The following is a 24,528-nucleotide window of genomic DNA, read 5'->3' on the forward strand; positions in this document are numbered from 1 at the left end:
CCTGGGTGAGTCTGAGCAGTATGGAAACATTCTTTTAAGCTATAAAAACATGAAACTTTATACATAAAGTCACTGGATTTCACTACCAAACCCAACCACTGTATTATATTGAATAAAAGTGGTAGAGAATTAATACTACGTATTGACAATTACCTTCGTGTGAGCGAACAACTTTTCAATATCTTCATGTACATTCCAGCAGCTTTGTAGTTTTATCATAAATCATTTTTATTCTGCAAAAATAAGGATAAGTCATCTTAAATTATTAATTTAAAATGAATTGAAATCATATTGAAATTAATTTCTATGTGCATAATTGTCCATAATTTGTTCTGTCCACATGAAATTGCCTTTTATCATTGGTGTAAACTCATTGGTATTCTAAGGTTTTGATATTTGACAGAGTGAAAAAGAATATGCTGGTGCTCCTTTGTTTTCATTACATCTGACTCCCTGCTGGACTGTAAACTGTATAAAGACAAGGATGAGTATTTAAAATCTGATGATTTGGGGCCTGCACTGTGCTGCACACACATTAGGCACACAGTGCTTTTTGTCTTCCGTACGTATTTTTCTACTATGAGGAAGGTATTAGGTAAGGTAGATAAATTTGAATAATTTAGAACATTAGTAATGCTTCTGGAAAAATTATTTCATGCTAATATAAAATAATGTGTATGGAAAATATGGTTGACAGAATGTAATGCCTTACTACTCTAAAGAGAGGGGGAGGCCAGGCGCGGTGGCTCACACCTGTAATCCCAGCACTTTGGGAGGCCGAGGCGGGCAGATCACAAGGTCAGGAGATCGAGACCATGGTGAAACCCCGTCTCTACTAAAAATACAAAAAATTAGCCGGGCTCAGTGGCGGGCGCCTGTAGTCCCAGCTACTTGGGAGGCTGAGGCAGGAGAATGGTGTGAACCCGGGAGGCGGAGCTTGCAGTGAGCCGAGATCGTGCCACTGCACTCCAGGCTGGGTGACAGAGCGAGACTCTGTCTCAAAAAAAAAAAAAAAAAAAATTGGGGGAGATATTTTGAAAGTTAGGAGATAAATCATTTTCTGACATTTGATAAACCATGCTATTGGTAAGCTTGACATTGTGCTATGGCAAAATTCTATGCCGTAATGAAACAGCTGGTCCATAACCTTAAAAAATAAGAATGACACCCAATAATAAAAAGTTTAATCAGTCCAACTTTTTTTTTATTGTTGCTTATTGGAGAGACCATTTATGGGAACACTAAACTCATAGACATGTCTAAGTTTTTTCTTAGCTTTTTTTCTAATCATGAAGCATACTTTACATAGAGAAAACCATATGAAATTTTAATTTACAGCTCAGTGAACTGTTAAAAGGCTAATATTAATGTATCGCCCACCCAAATCAAAAAAAATGAACATGGGTAACACTGTAATCAAATTGCAATTAAAACATCATTCCCTCCCACTCACCGAAGGTCACCAGTATCCTGACTTCTAACACTATTGGGTTAGTTTTGCCAGTTTTTGGAACTTCATATAAATGGAATCATGTAGTATATCTATTCCTTTTGCTTTGGTTTTGGCTTCCTTAATATTTGCAAGATTCATACATATTGATGAGTGTCCATAGTTTGTTAATATTCATTAATGTACGATTGTCTGTTGCATAAGCGTACCATAAGTTATTTATCTATTCTAACGTTGGTGAACTTTGTTTCCAGATTGTTTTGAGTTTTTTTTATGATTATGTTGAAAGTACTTTGCTGTTGTGTCTCTTGATGCACATATGCATATATTTCTGAAGAGTACATACCTAGGAATATTATTGCTGGGTTATAAAGTATGTGTATCTTTAAACTTAGTAGGTAATACTAAACATTTTCCCAAAATAGTTATACTAATTTACATTTTGACCAGCAGTGTTCTTGTTGTTTTATGTCTTTGCTAACAGTTGATAGTGTCATTCTTTTTATTAACTTAGGTAGATGAGATGTTATATCTCAGGTAGTTTTGATTAGCATTGTACTGATTACTAATAAGAGTATTCTTTTTTTTTTTTTTTTTTTTTTGAGACGGAGTCTCGTTCTGTAGCCCAGGCTGGAGTGCAGTGGCACGATCTCCGCTCACTGCAAGCTCGCCTCCCGGGTTCATGCCATTCTCCTGCCTCAGCCTCCCAAGTAGCTGGGACTACTGGCACCCGCCACTACACCCGGCTAATTTTTGTATTTTTAGTAGAGACTGTGTTTCACCGTGTTAGCCAGGATGGTCTCGATCTCCTGACCTAGTGATCCGCCTGCCTCAGCCTCCCAAAGTGCTGGGATTACAGGTGTGAGCCACCGTGCCCAGACAAGAGTATTCATTTTTACATGTATCTACGGGCCATTTGTCCATCCTTTTTTAACTTTTCATGTTTAAATTATTTAAATCATTTTAGAGTCACAGGAAGTGTCAAGATAAGCCAAAAAAGGACAGGGAAGTTCTGTGTACCCATTACTTAGTTTACTACAGCGTTAGCATCTTGCATAACTATAGTATAAGATAAAAACTAAGAAGTTGGCATTGGTACAGTCCACAGAGTGAGCAGATTCATATTTCACCAGTTTTATAGATACTGAATTGTATATGTGTATTGTCTATGCAACTTAATCACATAAGTAGACTCATGTAACCACCCTTACAATCAAGATACAATGCTGTTCCGTACCATAAGGCTCCTATTTCCTGCCTCTTTTGGACACATCTCACCCTCATCCCTAAGCCATGGCAACAATTAATCTGTTTTTCATCTATATTATTATTTTTGAAAACATCTATTCAGATATTTTTGTCTATTGTATTTTTATTATTGACTTTTAGATGTTTTTATATGTAATTATATATATAACAAGTGACTTTTCCTAGTCCATGAGTTGAATTATATTTTCTTATTGGTATTTTATGATTAATAAGTTTTTGATATTGATATAATTATTATTTTTCTTCATGTTCAGTGCTTTTGAACTCTTGAGAAATTTTCCCCTACCCTCAGTTAATGAAGGCATTTTCCAAGAAGCTTTATTTTTTGTCAGATTTATATCAGCAGTCCACCTGAAATTGTTAGTATGAAGTAAAAGTCAGGTTTAACTTTTTTCTATATGGCTATCCAACTGACCTGGCATTCTTTTTTGAAACTACTTTTTCTCCATGGTTTTGCAGTTCAACCTTTATATCAAATAAAGTGGTCATATCTGTTAAAGCCTGGTTCGGGGATTTCTATGTTCCATTGGTTGATTTTTCTACCCTTGTTATTATCATTTTATTTACTGTTGATTTAAAATATGCCTTAACATCCAGTAGAGCAAATAGTTTCAACTTGTTCTTCTTCATCAGTGTCTTGGATTTTCTTGATTGTTTGCATTTCCATATACCTTTTAGACCTTTTAGAAGCATCTTCTAAAGTTATAAAGAAAAACTGGGGATTTTGATAGGTATTGCATTGAATGCAATAAATATTTTAGGCATGAGTTATTTCTACATTATTGAGTCTTATTTCTGAATTTCTGAATATGGCACAGCCCTCTATTTATTTAAATCTCTATTTTCTTTTGATGCTGTTTTATTGCTTTATCATAAAGTTTTTACAGTCTCTTGTGAGATTTATTCCAGGGAATTTGATATTTTTAATGCTATTATAAATAGTATATTTTCAATGTTTCATTTTCTAAATGTTTGTTGATATTATAAAGAAATATAAAGGATTTTTATATATTGACTTTGTATACAGAAACTTACTAAAGTCACTTATTGATCCTAGTAATTTATCTCTTGATTCTTTAATATATTCTGTATATATTACCATAACATTTTCAAATAACAATTTTATTTCTTTCTTTTTAGTGTTTATACTGCTTGTTTGCTCTCCCCATCTCCCTCCTCTCCCTCCCTTGTCTCATATTTTCTTGTCTTACTGCATGGTTAGACTTTAAGTACAGTGTTAAATAGAAGTCATATTAGTAGCCACTTGTGTGTTGTTTTTGATCATATGAAAAGTTTTTAACTTTTCACCAATATGTTTAATGTTTGCAGTAGTTGTTTTTTGGTGAATACACTTTATCAGATGAAGGAAGATTATGAAAGTCCCCTTCTATTCCTCATTTGCCAAGATAAATTTTAGGTCATGAGTCAATGTTTAATTTATCAAATTATATGTCTACACCCATAGAGATGGGCATATAATTTTTCTTGTTTTGTAAATGTGGTGAATTACACTGATTTATTTTTAAATCTTAAGCCAACCTTTATTCCTGGGATAGTATCAACTTGGAATTGATGTATAATTCATTTTATACATTCCTGGATTCAGTTTGCTAATGTTTAGGATTTTTGCATCTATGAACATCAGTGAGATTATCTTATAATGTCCTGGACTTTAGCAAGCATTTTTTGTTTTACCATGTCTTTCTTCTTCTCTTGTTCAAAGTGTGTCTCTCATGAGTTTGCTGTGTTAGGTAATGTTCCTGCACCCTTAAACCACACACTCAAACTCATTTTCAGTCAATTACCATTTCTGTCAACTCTGCCTCTTACATGATATATCACTCAGTTTTGTCATTCTTCCCACCTCGTCGGCTCCTACACTAGTTCAGGATGCTATTGTATGTTTCTCGGATTGCTCTAACAATGCCTATAAGGTTTTTCTGGCACAAGTTTGGCTCCCTTCTATTTTCTGTATGACAGTTCAGGTGAACTGTTAAAATCACAAACCCTATTATAGTGCATGCCTTCTTACAATTTTGCAGTGACTCCTCATTGGATTTCTTTCAGCTCCTCAAATTGATCATGTTCTTTTATGCCAAAGCCCTTGTCCATGTTGTTTACTGTGCTGAAAACTTTCACAGCAGTGCACAAACTAAAATATCTGCATGACAGAGCAGCGTTGTTGAAGACAGAACAGGGATTGGCAAAATGATGCCAGATAAGAAAAAAAAAAAACGTATAGAGAAGTGCAAAGGGCAATTTAGAAGCTGATTTTTCATACTTACTAACATTTAATTTACTGTTGACTTAAAATATGTTTATCAGTTGTTTTATGCTTATCATGGCATGTGTTGAGGGACCTGGAGGTGAATTCTTAAAGGGACCAAGTTGTGCTTGACCCCTGTGCTCAGTGCTGGGCAGCACAGTTTATGGGCCTCGTACAAAGTGCAACCTCTTCTGAAGGAAGTAATCATGGTGGTAAGGAATTTTTGGGGTGCTAGGGATGGTTAACCTGGCTAAGGAGATATTGAAGAACTGTCATATAAAACAAACATATTTTGTGCACATTGATGACTATGAAGATTATGAATAATTACAAATGGACAGAAGTATAGAAATACAGATTTTGTCTCCAAATTAACAAGAACTATCTAAAGATTAAAACTGCCTCAATATGAAAAGGGCTGCCTCCTGAGATGATAGGTTTCTTCAGGAAGTAGTTGGTCAATTATAAAGAGAATTTATATATTGAGGCAGTGGTGCCAAAGCACAGTATCTGGGGCTTCCAGTAGTTTTGGAAGCCTCCTATGTGAGTCTAATGTGCAGAAAAGTTTAGGAAGTCCTGCATTAAGGGGAGATTTCAACAGTGGTTTTTCTATATCACAAGTATCTAAAAGAGATGAAAAGAATACAGATGTCCAAGCACTTCTCTATAGCTTCTAAATTAGCAGAGATAAGGGCGCACCCCAGGAATCTATATGTTTATGATTATTCTCAGGTGATTCTATTATCTAGCTGGCCTTGGAAACCACTGGATTATATGATCCCTTTAAGAAGTACTGTGCATAGTGTATCTGTAACCCAGTAAGGCACTTGACAAATTTGTTTATGTTATCCTTGTGGGACAAAATACGTAATATGAGTCAAGAAGAGTACAACTAGGAGAAATAATGGGTTTTGACGTCAAAGCAATTTGAATTCTAATTCTAGTTCTGTTACTTATGAGACTTACGAAAATTTACCCTCTCAATCTTAATTATGTCATCTTAAAATGGAATGATAATAACCATTTTACAGATCTTTTTTGAAGTCTAAATAAAATTATCTATGAAAGTTATCAAACTACAACATAATATCTGGCCATATTGGCCCCTCTTCTAAAATTCTGTGGTTCTATAAATGCAGAAATTCAAGAGTGGAACAGTAAAGCATACATACATGTTTGATGAGTAGTTGTGTCTTCTTTGTTACTTTTTAGCTTGGTATTTTAAAGGCCATAAGGGTGAAGAATAATGCCATTATTTTTAAGTCAAATATTGTTTATGCCTAAAATATTTTGAAATTTTCAAATAATAATTTATTTTACTAATTGTAACAAAAGGTGAAAGAGAATTAACTATGTGCTTATTTTTTTAAATCACAGGTTTACAGGAAATCTGTCATTTTTTATTAAAATGGAAAACTGTGAAGAAAGAAAAAGATAGCAGTTGAAGTCAAAATTCTCGGATGACTATTTTGCTTTTGAGGAGTCAGCATTTAAAAACGATATGCTGATTTGGAAGGTCCTGGGAGTAAACTGCAAACTTTACTTTTTCCATTCAATCAATGGATTTTTTAGTCATTCCTTGGAGTCGATGAAGTTCGGAAACGGTGTGTGATGGGGAACGTGGCGGGCCAGTGTGTTCCTAGAAATTGCATCTTGGATTAGTTTGCTGCTTTTTTGAAGAGATTCCATTTTGAAGGGCAAGAACCTAATGTGATGGATTTATCTTCAGAAATGAACAGACATGGGAAGAATCCAGTGAGTCACAAGCTAGAAGATCAGAAGAAGGTAAAAGAAATTTCTCTTTGCTTGGTCCTTTTTGTTTACGCTTAAAGAGAATTTTTGAAATTGAAAATGAATGCACCTTTTGAGATAAAATAACATACTATTTCACAGAAATCAACCTTGCTGTATAGCAATGTGTTTCTGTGGGTCTGGATTTCATTACCAGTTGGTGATTTTGTTTCTAAGGTCCTCTGAATTTATCTATCCAGTGGGTTGGCAAGGATTCTATTGTGTTCTCTTACTCTTGACTTCATACTAGTGACCTGTTGAACTGACCTTGTAGGAACAGTTCTCTGAGACCCAGGGTGAGGCATGAGTCACAGGCACCTCTGGAGTAATGGAGCAGGCTAGAGCTCTCCTTAAAGAGAACACCTGCCTTACTGCCATTAGAAAGCATAAGTGACATTTTAAATTCTCTAATTTCATATCCTTGGGACACATCAACTTAGGCCTTCTGAATTATACAGCTGGCCTGGAAAGAAAGTTGTGAGGCAACTGCGAGCTTTGTTTTGATTCTACATGATGTCAAAAGAACTGATGGAAAAAAGAACTGTGCTAACTTTATTTTAAAAGAAAGGGTTTAGCGAGCTTTTTAGTAAGAAGTGGGGATTGAATACTAAGGGATGTACTTCAACTTCATTTTTCTAGCTTTTTAGAAACTCTTACCTGCTGAATTGCTCCACTGGAGTGAGAACCACCTAAAGAACACTTATCAGAAGGGTTAGAGATGGCGTCTAGGAGAGAGAGCCCCACTCATAATGAAATGTATCATCTTTTGCAGTGCTCTTATGGACTCTGCTAGTACAGGATAGGTGTGTGGGGACCCAGTAGCGATGGTGCTGGCAAGAAATGGGAGAAAAGGAAGGAAATTTTTAGTTAGATGTGGATCTAAGGGCCATAATTAAGCTTTGTTTTTACATCTGTCTTAGAAATTTTGTTTACTGTTCACTTCTCACACCCTGAAAAACAACTAGTTAGGTCTTTCACAGCGGTGGAGGTAAGTTTAGAAGAGGCTGTGCTGAGTCAATGGCTTATTAATTTTGTTTTGCCAATATGATTAATGCAACTGGCACGGGGCTACAGTAATCCTTTTGTCATTAGTAGAGGCAGAAATGCATAGATTGTTTATTCCCAGTTTGGTTCATTTATTGTGCAGTGTTAAGTAAATCTCAGAAAATACTAAATACTATAAAATTCAAGGTGCCTGAAATCAATTTTTGCTTTAATGTGGTTATAAATTTCTACACAAATGCTTGTGTTACAAATAAGTTTGTTGGTGTTACCAAATGTTCAGCCTGCTCTTCTTCCTGCTGGCACTGGAGTGTTTACCCAGAGGAGATGTCACAGTAAATTTCAATCTAAAGCGTTCTCTGCAATTTAACTACTAAGAAGCCATTTAATCATCTTTTTCTATCTGCATTTTTATAACGTCCTTAACTCTGGTGCTAATTTGGGTACTATATTGGGTGGGTAAAGAGGGAGGGAGGTAATAGGTAAGTGATTAATTACGGGGTTATAATTTCTGATGGAGATGCTGCTTTTATGACAAAAAAGATGAGTACCTCTGCAGGTGCTGCCTTTTCATTCCCTGGCTAAGGGAGATTTTCTGCAAACACCAAAGGAATTAAAGTTGAAGAATGGAACGAATTCTTAGAGTCATTCTCTGAGTTCTTTGTGTGGAACTGTAAACAATGGTTTGTAATCACACTTCGTTTACTAGGCCAACTCACACAAAACTGCTCAGCTCATACATAACATACTAATAGTAATAGAATTTAGACAAACCATGGAGAACCGTAATTCTGTAAGAAATGTAAAAATACTAACTTGGTGATGTGGCGCAGGAAGACCCCCATCTCACTATAGCCTCGCCTTCTCATCGGTAAAGGAATGGAAGAGGAATGAATGTTTTCAATGAGCAGTATCAGGAGTGGAAAATGGAGTTCTTATGACCTCTTGGCTCCCTCACTGGTGTGGGCACCTAAAAAGTAGCCTTGATATGTAAGATCTGCAAATAAACCAGAAACTTGGTATGTATAGATAAAGGTTTAAGATTCAAAATTTTTGAATCTGAAATGTCAGCAGGAACACCTAGTCTCAATGACACAATGAGTCACAATGAGTTTAAATTAAAGAAAAATTGAAAGGTAATGTCATAAATCTTTGTAGATGAAGTGCTGGCCATGGCCCTGCCACCAAGTAATCGCTAATAGAGATTAGAAGGTCATTTATTTAATTACTTCAAGTGTTTATAGTCCTTCATGATGAATTAATTTAGCAGGCATAGGTGAAACAGAACGCATTTAGCCTGACTCCTGCTTCATTGAGAGGTGAAGCATCTTTTTAATGTTACTGAAAAAGTGTCATCTTTTCATGGTGTTTGGCATATTGTACACATTCAAAGCAAGGTACATTGAAATGGATTGAATAAGCACCTATTCTAAGCACTACACAACCGATCTCTTATTCAGCTTACAATAAATCACTAGCTTTTGTTAATTTAAGATGTGTAGATTTGTACTTATTATGTTCTACTTCTAAGTACAAACTCTTAGGATCCTGTTTATATGACTCTGTGAGTATGTGTTCTAATGAATGAGGAGGTGAATGTCAGGGATGAGGTTGGTCATTCATAGGGTGCTTATCATATGTCAGGAACATGCATGATACCTTTTGCTTTATTAAGATAGTATCTTCCTACAACAATAAAAGCTGCTTTTATCTCCTTAAGAGTTTGGGTCTTGTAAATATAATTATCCATTCCTTAAATATATATATATATATAATATTTATATATATGTAAAATATATATGCTGTTATTCAAAATTAAAGCTTCAAAAGTGTTTGACTTTATTGGTTTCTTTTAAATAATGCCTCATCCCCTTACTAAATCTTAACAGAGGATCACATACTTGAAAGTTACAAGCTATATCCACAAATTCTATCTGAAGTACTCTTCATTACAGATAAACTACAGATGTGTATCTTATAGGACTTAAAGAGAATACTTCTAATAATCTTATAGAAGTTGAAGAAAATACTTTTAAGGATCTCAAGTCAACTTGGATTAGTGTAGGACTGGGTGAAATTTAATGGCTTTTTTTTGAGTCTTGTGATTTATTTTTTCAGTAGAACTTTCAGCTGGTATTGGGCCATAACCCAGCTCTTGGCATTCAGGTTCTGGAATGTCCCAGATGGGAAAATTATCGTGGCATCTCAAACCACCTGAATGCCCATAATGGAGTGTTTTATTTTTGATAGCATGACTTTTTGACCTTTGTTTGCACAATCAAATCCAGTGAGGTTTGCATATTGCTGCCAGCTAATTTTATTGCTTTGTGGGATTATTTCTGCAAAACAAACCCAGAACAGTGAAAGCTCAATAGTTACAAATGATACTGCTATGTAATTAATCGTGACCTTGAACTGAAAAGCAGAGCATGGTAAATTTTACTGTCAGTCTAATTGCAGCAGTTTGCAATTCAGACAACCCTGGAACACTGTTTTATTGCTCCATGAATATTTTGTGTATTAAACCAAAGCATTTGTCATAGTCAATATTTTACTAGGTAGTGATAAAAAGATAGTAGGATACACACTTCAGAATCATGGCACAAAGGTGCAAAAAGTATTTGGTGATCTGTTGGATGTATTTTGTTGCTGTATTCCGTAAACCAGAAAGACATGAGCAATATTATTGTGTATGTTTAGAGGTATTTTTCTTTTATGGAAATGTTTTAAGATCGGTACAATCTCAGTTTTTCACTTCCCCAAATCACGTATTTTACATATTCAGTTTGCCAGAGTTATTTTCACCTTGCCATGAAAAAGCTCACGATAAATTCCAACACATCACATCTGTCCTTCTGTCCTTCTATGAGACTTCAGATTACTTCAGAAGTGACATATTCTGGGTATAGTGTTTGAGATGTGAAGAGTTATGTAAAATGAGAGAAATTATTGTATTAATTGATAGGAATAATACTGATATAGAAAAAGCCTATTATTTTGGGCTCCTGTGATTTTTTTTTGGACTGAAAATCAAGTTTAAGCGGAGGGTTAGAGAAAGCATCACCTTCAAGTAACAATGAGTGCTTCATCAATGTCAATTCACATGGACCTGTTTTATTCTTTCTCTTTCAACTGACATCAAACAGAAGCGTGGTCTGGGCTTGGTGTCTGCATGTGACTGTGTTAGGTTACTTTAATAATTTTCCTGGAAACATCACCCACTTACGATTGCCAGAGCTCTACAGAGTAGAAGTACTTTGTCAATTTAAAGCTAGCCTAGTTCTTATTTTGCTATTTATTTCATTTAGTGTGCTGATTCTTTTCATTTTATTTTTGCATTTTCTTGCAGTGATGATAAAATAACATCGTATACAAGTCAAAAAGTGTTCTTCAGATTATTCTTGCAGGTGTAGACTACTTAAGATTGTTTATGTTGGAAACGAATTAAAAATCTGTTTTCTTTAAAGAAAATATGAGCATAAATCAATAAAAAAAGAAAGTTTAGTGAGGATAGGTCTAGCCCTTATATTTGTTGATTTTCTTAAAGAATGGCCTCATTAAATGAGGCCATTTGATTATTTTTATAAATCTACCTGACTTCCTTTTTTAATGTATATTACATAAGTTATAGGGACCATGAGGGATGATGAGGTTTCTGAAACAACATCGTATCATTTATTATCAGCCAATCCTGAAGCACGGCTCTAGTAAGAATGAATTGTAGTGTCAGTTTCAACAAAAGTGGTTAGTCATTCAACTGTTGATTATCTAAACTTTTCATTTTTGAAACATAGCCATTTTATAATGTTACTATATAAATCTGGAATTAATGTGTAGACATAAACATGAACATCAAGTTCCCAAAGAAACTCGTGCTGTGATTGTAGCATACTCAGATGCAGATTAAGACTATCCCTAATTTCTACCTCTGCTTCATACTTCTATAAGATGATTCCACAAACAGCTGTCTCCCAGTTATTTTATCTGGCATCCTCTAAGGATGAATTAGATAAAGTGACTCTTTTTCCACTCAGAAGTGATTCTAGAAACTTCTTTCTCAGATTTGAACTTGGATAGAACCTCCTTTCATTTTTTCTCCACCATATCATAGAAATCTAAAAATTCATATGGCGGCCTTTTTGCACCTGGCAGCACACATTTTTGAAGTATTTGGACTTGGTATAACAGAAAAAACTGGAAATGGATAAAAGTGAATGGGACATATGCATACTTTATGGTTCCACCATTTTGTTCTAGACTAGACTATGTGCTTTCTCCTGATTGGTGGATTTAAGACGTCAATAGATATAGTGAGCCTATATCTTCATATAAATGGATAAAATATACAGTCCCAAGATATATAACACTCAATATATTTTGAACATTTTGAAGGCAGAATTATATGAAAATCTCTGAGTATTAGTTGCCATTAATTATGACTGTAATTATAATGATACTAATTATTATTAACATATAAAGTTTTCTCCGTTTTAATTCTGATTTTTCTTAAATTCTTTCCTCTGTCTTGATACTAACATGTGAGTTCTGGCTTTTATCATTTCATAAAGGAAAGAATATACTAAGACTAACATTTTTCTTCTAAAATATGTCCCATTTGTTTCTCTGGATAGCAGGCTGCCTGCTAGCGAGCCGGGCCATCTGATTTAATAGCAATAAGACAGGGTGGATAAAAATTTTTGTGGTTTTCTTACAGAGGGACTGACTAATTGTCTCCAAAATTGATTCTAGTTCAGGAATATGCAATGCCTGGGATAAGAATTAAATGAAACTAAGCCGATGTAAAGATATGTTACAAAAGTGGTAGACATAAGGAATTCTGCCTATTTTGCATATAATTTTTTACAGTATGACTGCAAAGTTAAAAAATCAACATATTTGATTTTCTGAGTATATTCTGAGGACCAACAGCATCACTGTCATCTGGGAGCTTATAAGAAATACAAAGTCTCAGGACCTACACTAAACCTATTGAATGGGAATGTGCATTTTAAGATCCCCCGGTGACTCTAATGCACAGCAATATTTGAGAACCCTTGCCCTACAGACAGTTTCTGAGAGCACCCCAGGAGGATTAAGTTTTAGTTACTCACCATTGTGATGTGTTCAATGAAGTGGCCTTTATTTTCTATCTTCTGGTTTCTGTCTCCCTAACTCCCTTCCCAGTATTTCCTGGAATCATCAGCCAAATAAATTACTTGCACTTGGATCATTGTTTTGGGGTCTGCTCTCCGGAAACCTAAACTATGACACTCTATATCTACAGTTCTGGTATTCGTATTTGTTTCAGTCAGCTAATGTTGGACTCTGTTAGCACAGCTGTTTGGAATTTAAACTTTTCAAGAATTATTTCATCCTTATTATTCATTCCTGTTTTATTCTTGGATATCCTAAGTGCATACCCAGACTAATGATAATATCAACACTTGTTCAGTGTGGTTGGTCATTTTTAAAAATAAACAGGCAATTTATGGGTGACCCACACAAAGAACAGCTGCTGCCATCACCCACGCCCTCTCCATTGTTGATGGCCTCTGCAACTGACATTGTCCCAAGCAGCTGCTGACAGAGCTGCCAGTACCTGTTTCCACGTCCAACCTTTATTCTATTCGTTAAAAAAAAAAAAAAAGACACAATTAGGAGACATTTATTGAATCAGATATTTGGTGCTTGGAATCTGGAGTGGGTTTTCAGGCAAAATTTTTCTATTCATTCCCCTCTTCTTCTTACAGTTCCCTGTGAGGAAGCTATATATACATGAAACAGTGACTAAATGGGAAAAAATGACTGGCGTTATAAACAGAGTATGTGTATGAATGTCTCTACTCTCCTAAAAGTGGATCATTTCTAAAAAGCTTTAGTACTTTAGGTCCAAAAGCCAAATCTGGGTTTTTGAGTCCCTCAAAGCTGGAATCACCACTTCACTGAGCAAACCAAATACTAACCAAATTAGTTGTGTGGCTGAAGATGGACAGAGCTTGCCCAAAGATGGGAACCCTGTTAGTTGAGCTTATCACAAATGAGCAATACATTGAAAAGACATGGTGGTGCCCATGACTCTACCTTACTTCGTTTTGTGCTGCAATAACAGACTGGGTAATCTATAAGAAATAGAAATTCCTTGGCTCACAGTTCTGGATGCTGGCAAGTCCAGTGTTGAGGTGCTGGCACCTGGTGAGGGCCTCTTGCTGCATCATCACAGAAGAAGCAAGAGAGAGCTAGAAAGAGCAAGTGGTGGCTGAAATCACTCTTTTACAGCAGCACCAACCCAACCATGAGGGTGGAGCCCTCAGTACATAATTACCTCTTAAAAGTCCCATCTCTTAATACTGTAATAATGGCAATTAAATTTCAACAGGAGTTTTGGAGGAGGCTAACATACAAACCATAGTACTACCTTTAGCAGAAACAACCACTGCCTCCTAATACAACATGGCTTACTATTTCACTCAAGACCTGATGAAACTAGCAATGTCTTTGGGAAGATCCAGTAAAACATAGTACAGCAAAGAGTTAAAAGCACAGAATCTACAATAAGACCACTTGAGTTTGGTTCTCGAATCTGACACTTCGTCAAATTACTCAACTTCTGTCTTCCTCCAGTTTTCTCATTTGTGTTACTTCTTAAAATGATAGTTACAGCAGTTGAAACAGTGCTTCACATGTGAAAAACAATAACTGGTAGCTATTGGAGGTGGGCTAAGGAGTTGGTTGTGTTCTGTCTTCTGGGGGCAGACTCATTACTCCTTTCTCATCACTGACTTACTATGGGGCCCCAGCAGTGCTAGTGTTGAATGGCTTCCTAGTTTGCTCAAATCACGGCACTCCATTTTAGATTTCCCTCTCCAAACTGCATATAACAAATGATTTAAGCGCTTTTAATACCTGGCTCCCCTAAAAGTGAAGACTTTCTTTATTTGGGGGTGGGGTGGGAACACACACACACACACACACACACACACACAAAGATGGAAGTGTAACTAATAGACCAATCCTTGATTCTCCACCCTAGCCCCAGGACAGAATTTCCCTGTGGGTCTGGTCATTCTTCCTGGCTTCTACTGAGCTGCATCTTAGTGGTTCATTTAGGCCATGACGCCGTCTGCTGGTTCCCTGGAGAGAGTCAGAGGGAGAATTAGTGCTCATGATATTTCATCCTAATATATGGATACAACATCAATCACCTGTAACTAGAACTCAACCCTAGAGCTAGTCAGAAGAGAAGTCTATGTTCAAAGATTTTATTTCCCTTAGGATGACACATTTGTTAAATCAAAATACTTTATGGCCATGGCATATTGACAAGAGCAAGGTTACCCTTAATTCATGGCACATTTTAATAGTGTTTACTCTCTAAACCCTAAATATTAGAGTTTTGTTTCTATTTTCAAGAGGAGAAAAAGAACATTGAACATGGGAAAAATTCTCAATACATGAACTGACTCATCTTTTATCTTTACCATTTCCAAAGTGAGATAAGGAATGTAAAAACTACGTGATAAAGCAAACATAATAAAATGTTAATTATAGACTCTAGTGGCAGTCACGGAGATGTTCACTGTAAAATTCTTTCACCTTTTCTGTATATTTGATAATATTTATAAATCCACATGGGGAATATGTTAGTAAGATGTAATGCTTGTTTTCAAGGTATTTAGTAGCATAGCTATAGTTCCCCTGCCATACTTCTCCAAACTTGATTCTCCCTAACCATGTAACTTGGGGATCAAGAGGGCTTAGAGGATTTTTGAGAAGTTAAGGGAGGCTGGCCCAGGACTGCTACTACTTGCCTTTAAGCTGTACTATGTAGTCTTTTCAGTTGTACTGGAATGCTAACCAGCATTTGTTGCATGATCTATATGGAAAATTTACTATGAATTTTCAACAACTTAGAAACCAATTTTAGGACTCCATCCCACATCTATTGCTTTTTTTCCTTAAGTATTTTATATATTCAATCATTTGTACATTCCATAGAATACTTTTATTGTGCTCTGATTTAAATCTGGGAATGTCAGTTCCAAGCATTAAACAAATAAAAAGAAATGACTTTTTATAGTTAGTAATTCTTCATGATCAATTTTTCATCTTTCATGGGATGAACTATCCTTTATAAATGTTTCCTGCCACATATTACACTGAATAGTGTAGTTGATTAAAAATCAATTCAAAATGTGATGTTATATTGCTTATTTAGAATCAATTTCTTATGTGTATTTTTGTATAATGGTAAAGTAGTTCTTTAGTGCACAGTAGGTATAGCTCTTTGCTAAGAATGTTCTCCAGTATATTCAGACATTTCTACATATTAGCTTGCTAGTTTCCAGTAAACTCGCCAGGTTTTGTTAAGTAATTGTCTCAGAACTTGAGATAGTTTTGATCCACTCAAATTAGTAATCCTGCTCTTATAATGTGTTTTATATATTGGATTTTAACATAATATTTTGTTTGAAGAAGGAAATCAAAATAATTGCACACAGATTTAAATGATACAATATTTTGGCTGAACTTAATGTGTTTTGTGCATTTATGGGGTACCTACTTATGCTCTGTGGTAGGTAATAGTAAAACTACCATGTTAACTGCATTACTAATGGGTTTATTCATTTATACTCACCTCTTGTCCTTTGCATAACAGTGTGGGTTAGGCTTCTAGGTAATATGTGAATAGCAACATACAATTACAAAGCACTTTTCCTTGCATTTTCTTCCATTCTTACACTTTACAATTCTGTACAGCTATAGATCAGGTAATCTTTACGTCCACATGAGGGACAGGGACTTTCCCAAGATCATACAACTCACCAGGTTGCATCTTTTTATTTTGCTTAGTGGTTTCTTTAAATCCACTTGTATTTAGCACACTTTCTATGTGCGTTGAAATTACATATCAAATTATTTCTTCCTTAATAACATCTAATTTACTAATGTGTTGTTAGAAGTATGTTTAAAGGACATTAATCTACAAAGCCTTTCTAGTGTTTCTATTAAATTTGTATGCCACATGCGTTGGCATATAGTATACTTTCTTTGTGCAAATGTTTTTCAAGAGCTACTCCCCAAATGACTTTGAAAAGGTGTGAAAAATAGTCCAGATTTGGGAAACCACAGTTCTTTGATGACATTAAACCGGTTTGATCATGTTACACTTGTGGTACCTGAGAATTTAGATTTAAGTTTCTCCTTCTATCTTATTAGAGCTGACAGATTTTGGAAAATTACATTAGGAAGTTTTATTAATTGTTAGGAAAATGTATTGTAGAAACCCAGGTTATATTTAAATTTGATAAGCTACACAAAGAAACTTCATCAACAGTCCACACAGGTAGGGCCATGAGTTTTTGCCAGCCCATCAGCCACCAGATAACCCACAAGGCTTGGCTCCCTGGTCTCTTAGTGGTGCCAGTGACACATGTGAGTACACGCATGTGTGTGAGCCACCTTGCTCTCCTGTAGTGAAGCAGGATGTTCTATTGGACCACATTCACATTTGTTATTTGTTCACCATGGTGGAAATGAATGGGAACTGGGGCCTGTCACAGAGGTGAGACTGCTAGCCAATTCAAGGCATATCCACACCATTTTTGAGGAAATATTAAATAAAATACATATGTGACCGTTTAAGTGCCTAATTTACAGCACTTGATTTGTCTGACACACAATGAAGGTAAGAATAGTGTTCTATATAAATGGCTCCTTTGTTTTTCCACTTTGATAAACATTCTTAAAAAGAGCTTCATTTACAAACATTACACTTTCCTAACATTTGTGTTTTTGCAAATGCTTAGAGTTGTAGAATACTCCTCAGAATGTATACATTCAGTTCCAAGATGAGGCTGCCTCTTAAGAATGTCACCAAACCGCATCAATAATTCTGCCTGCTTTTCAAATTTTGCTGCTGGTAATTAATTTCTACTTAATATTTTTCATTAAAATTAGATGTTCTCCTTTAAACTCTTACCAGCTGCTTGATTAGACAATATTGTTAGGTACTATGTAGCAATTTTACCTCATACTATCTCAGTAAGTAAGGCCTCCATCTTTTAACAGTTGCTGGTATTGGCAAATTATAATGTTTGTAAATGACAGATAAGTAACACCTTGTATGTACATGTTATTTTCTAATTAACATTGGAAAATGATCTGGGGTTATACTTTTAAAACAATGTGAACATCGTAATTAATGTGTTAATCTGCTTTGCTCTGTAAAATATTTTTAGGTAATTATGAATTAATGTAGCGTACCATGTTGTTTTGGGGGAAAACTACAAAATGAGGATAAATAAAGATGTACCCAGACATTTCCGAAGCACTTACCATTTTATGAATTTCTTCCATATCCATCATCAGGTTCTAAATTAGTGGTTTGACTAAATATATGATACTAAGAATATATGTGGATATAGCAATGACCTTTTAAATGCCTGGCACATCCAGATTTATCACTCACTTTCCTAAAACTCTGATGACTTTTTAGCACAATCTGAGCTCTTTAACATGGCCCATGGGACCCGGCATAATCTCATCCCATTCCCCCTCCAACCTGTCTCCTGCCACTCTTTCTTCAATTCATTCTCTTCCAGACATATTGACAACCCATCTCTAAGTTCCTTGAACAATGCAAGTACAGTACTACCTATCTTCTTACCTTTAGGCCTTTGTACTGACTACCCCTTCTGCCTGGAATACTCATTGCTCTATTTTTTGCATGGGTGGCTGTTGCTTCATCGTTCATGTATCCAGTATTACTGTAATTTCCTCAAGAAAGTGCTTTCCCACCACTCCATCATTATGTTCTATAATAGCACCCTGTTGTCTGCCTTCTTAAGAATGATTGTTTGTATTTTTACTCATGTATTGTTTGTTTGCAGTCAGCCTCTACCAGGTCAGGGACATTGCTTGTCTCATTCATCCTCGTATTGATGCCTTGCATATGATACGTACTCAGGAACTATTGCTATGGCACAAAGAAGAAAAGCCTATGTGGGTACATAAAATACCATTAATTCAGCAAATGTCTTATGAGGACTTATCAAATTGGGTTGTGATTTTTTTTATAAAAGGTAAACAAAAAAGATAAGCTAAACACTGAGCTTGCTCCAAAGCAGCTCTCACATAGTATACCAAAAAAAAAAATTATTTTTTAATGAAAATCTTAAAGCAGAGTCTCTTTGGTTAGATTAAATGCTTATGGGTATGCTGTCTTTACATACCCATGTACCTTTATTTCTTCCTATGAGGGAAGGGGAGAACTTTCAAAGGGCAAAGCTATCAAAGCAGCCTCCTGCATTTTCCATTGACTCTCCATATCCTTCTGACTCTTACAAGTGAGAAAAATGACAGGTTTAAATGTTTTATAATTTCCATTACAAATTACCTAGCTGTTTAATTATAAATTCATCCATGATATTTTATAGGCAGAAGTGATGGCATACTTAGGATTTAGAATTTTGGATACAGACAGTATGTGCTACTTGGACTCTCAATCTATATATGGGTTGTATAAAAAATTAAAGGCTAAAGTTATTTAACATTTAGTATTTGATTTCCCCCCTCAAAAAATGTAGGGTAAAAGGATTGTCAAATTCTGTTTAGGTTTTGTAATAATTATGCATGCCTCCAGCTACCATGTTAGCACAGAGTCTGGTATCTAATTCTTGAGTGGCATTCAAGAATGCCTGACGGATGATACAACTGAAAGTAGGGAGGGGCAGCCTCAGTCCTGCTACACATCCAAGACAAGATAAACCCCGTTCTCACATGTCTATGCCATTGTTTTTTGCTGGCAGATGGTGCTGGCAGGTGTTTCTGCATTGCCTGACTGGTGATGCCTGTCTATTGCTGGTCCAGGATGGTCTCAGAGAGAAGATGATCCTGCTTCCTAGGGCTAAGCTGGATGGTACTTCAGCACCTGTAGCTGCAGTGCTCAGCGTTCATCCTCTTCAGGTCACATAACCACCTCCAAGGTATCAGCTGGCACCAGAGATCCTGCATTAGACCTGTTTCCAGGGTCTTCACTCCTAAACGTCAGCAACCATTTTTCTTTTCTACTCTCAAACACAGCCTGTTTGATTCTATTTCTTTTACCTGGGTAGCAGCCTTCTAGGAAAATTTCCTAGGACCCTGGACAGAGTTGGTTTCAATAACTCCAAGATAAATTCCCAGAAAATCTCTTGTTAAGAAAGGAAAAAGACAAAAATGAAAACACATTATTCTCTGATAGGACGGGGGAGGGGTATCGATGGTTTAGGGATGAAACTGTTCTACCTCAGATTATCAGACATTAGATTCTCATAAGGAGCTCAGAACGTAGATCCCTTGCATGTATAGTTCACAGTAGGGTTCGTACTCACTCCTACGAGAACCTAACACCTTGGCTGATCCTACAGGAGGTGCTCAGGCAGTAATGCTCCTCGCCTGTCACTCAGCTCCTGCTGTGTGGCCCAGTTCCTAACAGGCCACAAGCCAGTACTGGTCCAGCCTGGGGGTTGGGCACCCTTGATATAAAGTATATGATGTCAATAGGCTTTTCTGTCTCTTTACCTCTGAAATATTTACATGTCTATTCTTAAAAATTTGCTGGCCGGGCGCGGTGGCACATGCCTGTAATCCCAGCACTTTGGGAGGCCGAGGCAGGAGGATCACGAGGTCAGGAGATCGAGACCATCCTGGCGAACATGGTGAGACCCCATCTCTACTAAAAATACAAAAAATTAGCCGGGTGTGGTGGCGGGTGCCTGTAGTCCCAGCTACTCGGGAGGCTGAGGCAGGAGAATGGCGTGAACCCGGCAGGCGGAGCTTGCAGTGAGCCGAGATCTCGCCACTGCACTCCAGCCTGGGTGACGGAGCGAGACTCCATCTCAAAAAAAGAAAAAAAAAATTTGCTGGGAGATTATAATTTACACTGATAAATTGCTCCTGGTACTCTATTCTGTATCTTCTTATCATTGGCCAATATTAAGATTTTTCCCTGGAAGAGAAACTTTATTTTTGATGCTTGGGAAAGCACTTTCCCAGATAAGAAAATGAATATTATAATCAGCTTTTTATATGCTTCTTTTACATGGTAAGATTCTTTCCAAAATTCAGAAAGACTAGGGTTTCATTAGCACACACTGTTGTTTTATTTTTACTCAAAGATAATGGGCTTTTCATATACTTGTTTACAAACATAATTAAAAATGGGCTTTTGTAGAGAGGAATTCAATTCTAATAGAATGTTGATTAACTGAAGTGTTATTTGTTTTTTTCTTAAAGCCTTAGAGAGCATCTACTAGAAGTTTAGGATTTTTTCCTAAGAGAAAGTAAATCTAGAGCAACTAACTATTGCAAAATAGGAACAGGAGCTTGGCAAAGATTTGAAAGATCTTTTCGTGCTGACTGATACAGTATCCACTCGTCACTTGTGGCTATTTAGATTTAAATTAATCAAAATTAAATTAAAAATTCAGTTCTTCAGTTGCAATAGCTGTTTCAAGTGTTCAATCATCATGTCTGACTAGTGGCTGTTATGTTGGACAGCACACATATAGAACATTTTCATCCGTGCGGAAAGTTCAATAGGCTGCTGAAATGTTCTGGTGAGAATACAATGTAGAATGGGAAGTTAGGAGAATGAGAATCAGAGTTTGATCAATGAAAGTCAGAGGAACAAGAACAGTTGTGGAGTGTTTGAAAGGATTTTAGAGGTGAGTTAGACCCCATTACTAAATTAGTAAATGAATTATTTATATTGCTTATTTTTCCTTATGTGAAAGTAACCAGAAGCTCCCAACCTTAAGAAGTATATACACAAGCAATGAATGAGATAATCAGTTTTGCATCGTCTATGTAAAAAATTGTATTATAAATTATTATCTATAATAAATTATTTGATAATAAATTTTCACTGTTGAACTAATGTGCAGACTTTCCAAAAATGCTTTCCATGATCTCATGGGGGATGAAATGCTGTTTCAAATTTTCAAACACAATAAGATCAGCCAATAAATTAGTATCAGGACAAAAGTATTGAGGTAAAAAGAAACCATAAAATACTTAGAAGAATACATGCATAATATTTTCCATCATTTTAGCAAATGATTTAAAATTGTGATTATATCCATTTATATGATAGTGCAATTCATCTGTCACATATACTTATTGTTTTCTTGCCAAATGATAAGATCCACAGAGCCATATGTTTCGTAAGCTCTTTTTGGACAGAAATTTTGCTAAAGCTAGAACAAGTAAAATGTTAATCAGCAAAGGAATCATTAGTTACGTTTATATTCCAAGCAGTGTTCTTCAAAAATATATATTATAGAAGTTCATTTTCATTGAGTTAGACAACTTTAGTTACAAAATGTAAAATTAAAGGAGTCACAGAAAAGCTTGGTGAAACTATTACATTCATTAAGAATGAAAGATTAGCATGCAGTTTAATGATACAAATAAGATGCATGAATAGTTAATTTGCCAGGAATGTTAAGATTTGGTAGACTGAAGTAGAAGCGTTCCATGTAATAGTTACAGAATTTTAAAGCCAATGAAAACCTTAGAGATTACATAGATCACTCTGAAAATGAGGAATCTGGGGCCCACAGTGGCTATGTAACTTTCCCGAGGTTAACTGCTGGATAATGTTAGAGTTGTGATCAAAGACACATATATAATAGTTTCCAGTCCATCAAGTAGGTTCTATTATTTTTAAATCAGGCTAATATAATGTTTAACATCTTACAATTTCCATATGTATTTTAAACATTAATTTGTGCACATCCATCATTCCCAAATTTAACATACTTAGAAAAGATAGCCATAATGTCATGGGTCAGTAAAAATATCTATTTTGTTGAGATGAGGTCTCATTCTGTCACCTAGGCTGAAGTGCAGTGGTGTGATCACAGCACACTGCAGCCTTGACTTCATGGGCTCAAGTAATCTGCCTCAGTCTCCTGAGTAGCTGGGACTACAGGTGCACACCACCATATCCAGCTGATTTTTTTTTTTTTTTTTTTTTTGGTAGAGAAAGGGTCCCACTATGTTGCCCAGGCTGGTCTTGAACTCCTGAGCTCAAGTGATCATCCTGCCTTGGCCTCCTAAAGTGCTGGGATTACAGGTGTGAGCAACCACACCCAACCAATAAGTATTTACTGTTATATTTGACCAGTAATAGGTTAGGAATAACCCCGTGGGGCACTTAAATTGAGCTTCTTTTGCCTTCTTGGTGCTTTCTCATACTGGTGTTCATGCCACACCTGATGTTGCATTTTTCATGGATACCTTTTGTTTCTAATCACAAGGTTTCAGGCACCTTAAGTCCCAGGCCCTAAGCATCCCTGTGTCCCCAGTACCTAGCCTAGGGCCTAGTGCAGACTATCTACTGTGTGTGTTGAATGAATGAGTGATTATAATCTCCTTATAATAGGGACCTTAATTTGGCAAGTACTTATAAAGAAAGTAATTCACATGAAAAGTACAGGTATGAATTGTGAAAATACATTTTTAAGGAAAAAATTATAATTTTAACAAAATATTTTTATTTGAGAGGAACAAAATTCTATAACTTTGATTCTGTTTGTAAAATGTTAAATCCCTTTTGGTCTAGAGTTTTAGTGGGCTCTCTGCATACTGAGCACTAGGGAGTGAAGGCAGTGGTCTGAATGTTAGGACTGGACACAGCAGAGCTATACTTGGGAATGAGTACTAAGAGTCCTGTACCCTGGACTGAGCTTTTAAAGTGTTATAGAAACTTCAATCTCCATCAAAGCCAAAGCAACCTGGATTCACAGAGGATACAGATAAAGGATCTAGGTACTAAGACAAAAATTACTCCAGGAAGGAAACATTTTATAATTTTTCTCCTGTAGGAAGACCTTGGCAGCATGAAATAATAGGAAAAACACTTTGGGAAGAGGAAGACAATAGTTCAGATCCTGGCTCTGTGAATTTTGTTCAGTGAGTTAGTCACATTGAACCACAACTTCAGACCTCCTGTCTTCTTCTGAGCCCTCCAAACTGTTCCATCCTCTGTCTGTTACTCAGTTCCAAAGTCACTTCCACATTTTCAAGTATCTTTATAGTAGCAGCCCCCTCTCTGTTGTACCAATTTACTGTATTAGTAGTCTGTTCTCCCTCTGCTATAAGGACATACCTAAGGCTGGATAATTTATGAAGGAAAGAGGTTTAACTTGACCCACAATTCAACAGGGCTGGGGAGGCCTCAGGAAACTTGTGATCATGGCAGAAGGGGAAGCAAACACATCCTTCTTCACATGGAGGCAGGAAGGAGAAGAATGAGAGTGAGTGAAGGGGGAATCCCCTTATAAAACCATCAGATCTCATGAGAATTTACTCACTATTGTCAGAATAGCATGAGGTAAACCGCCCCCATGATTCAATCACCCTCCACCAGTTCCCTCCCACCACATGTGGGGATTATGGGAGCTACAGTTCAAGATGAGATCTGTGTGGGGACACAGCCAAACCATATCAGACATCTTAAATTGACTCTGAATTTGATTGTCCACCAAGTATATTTTCCAAAGAGTAGAGGTGAAGAGCACAGGCTTTGGCGTTAGCCTGGATTTGGACACCATTTCTGCTCTTCCCTAGCTGTATCACCTTGATCAATTTGCTTAATCACATTTCTCTGTAAAATTGAGACAATAACTCTTTTCCCATAGGGTTTTTTGAGAACACTAAGAGAGATAACTTACGTAAGCTTGGAACAGAGTAAGCCTCCATTAAA

General features: G+C 36.2%; 1 protein-coding gene across 1 annotated transcript in view; it reads left to right on the forward strand.

Moving 5' to 3' along the window:
• Window positions 1-24,528, forward strand: part of NAV3 (neuron navigator 3) — an 891,873-nt gene that overhangs the window by 242,291 nt on the left and 625,054 nt on the right. The window contains exon 2 of the mRNA XM_016923897.4: window positions 6,363-6,770. Within this exon, the coding sequence (XP_016779386.3) occupies window positions 6,699-6,770 (72 nt within the window). The 5' untranslated portion in view covers window positions 6,363-6,698. The remainder of the gene's footprint in view (window positions 1-6,362; window positions 6,771-24,528) is intronic.

This window comes from Pan troglodytes, chromosome 10 (genome assembly GCF_028858775.2).
Source record: "Pan troglodytes isolate AG18354 chromosome 10, NHGRI_mPanTro3-v2.0_pri, whole genome shotgun sequence".
Classification (NCBI taxonomy): Eukaryota; Metazoa; Chordata; class Mammalia; order Primates; family Hominidae; genus Pan; species Pan troglodytes.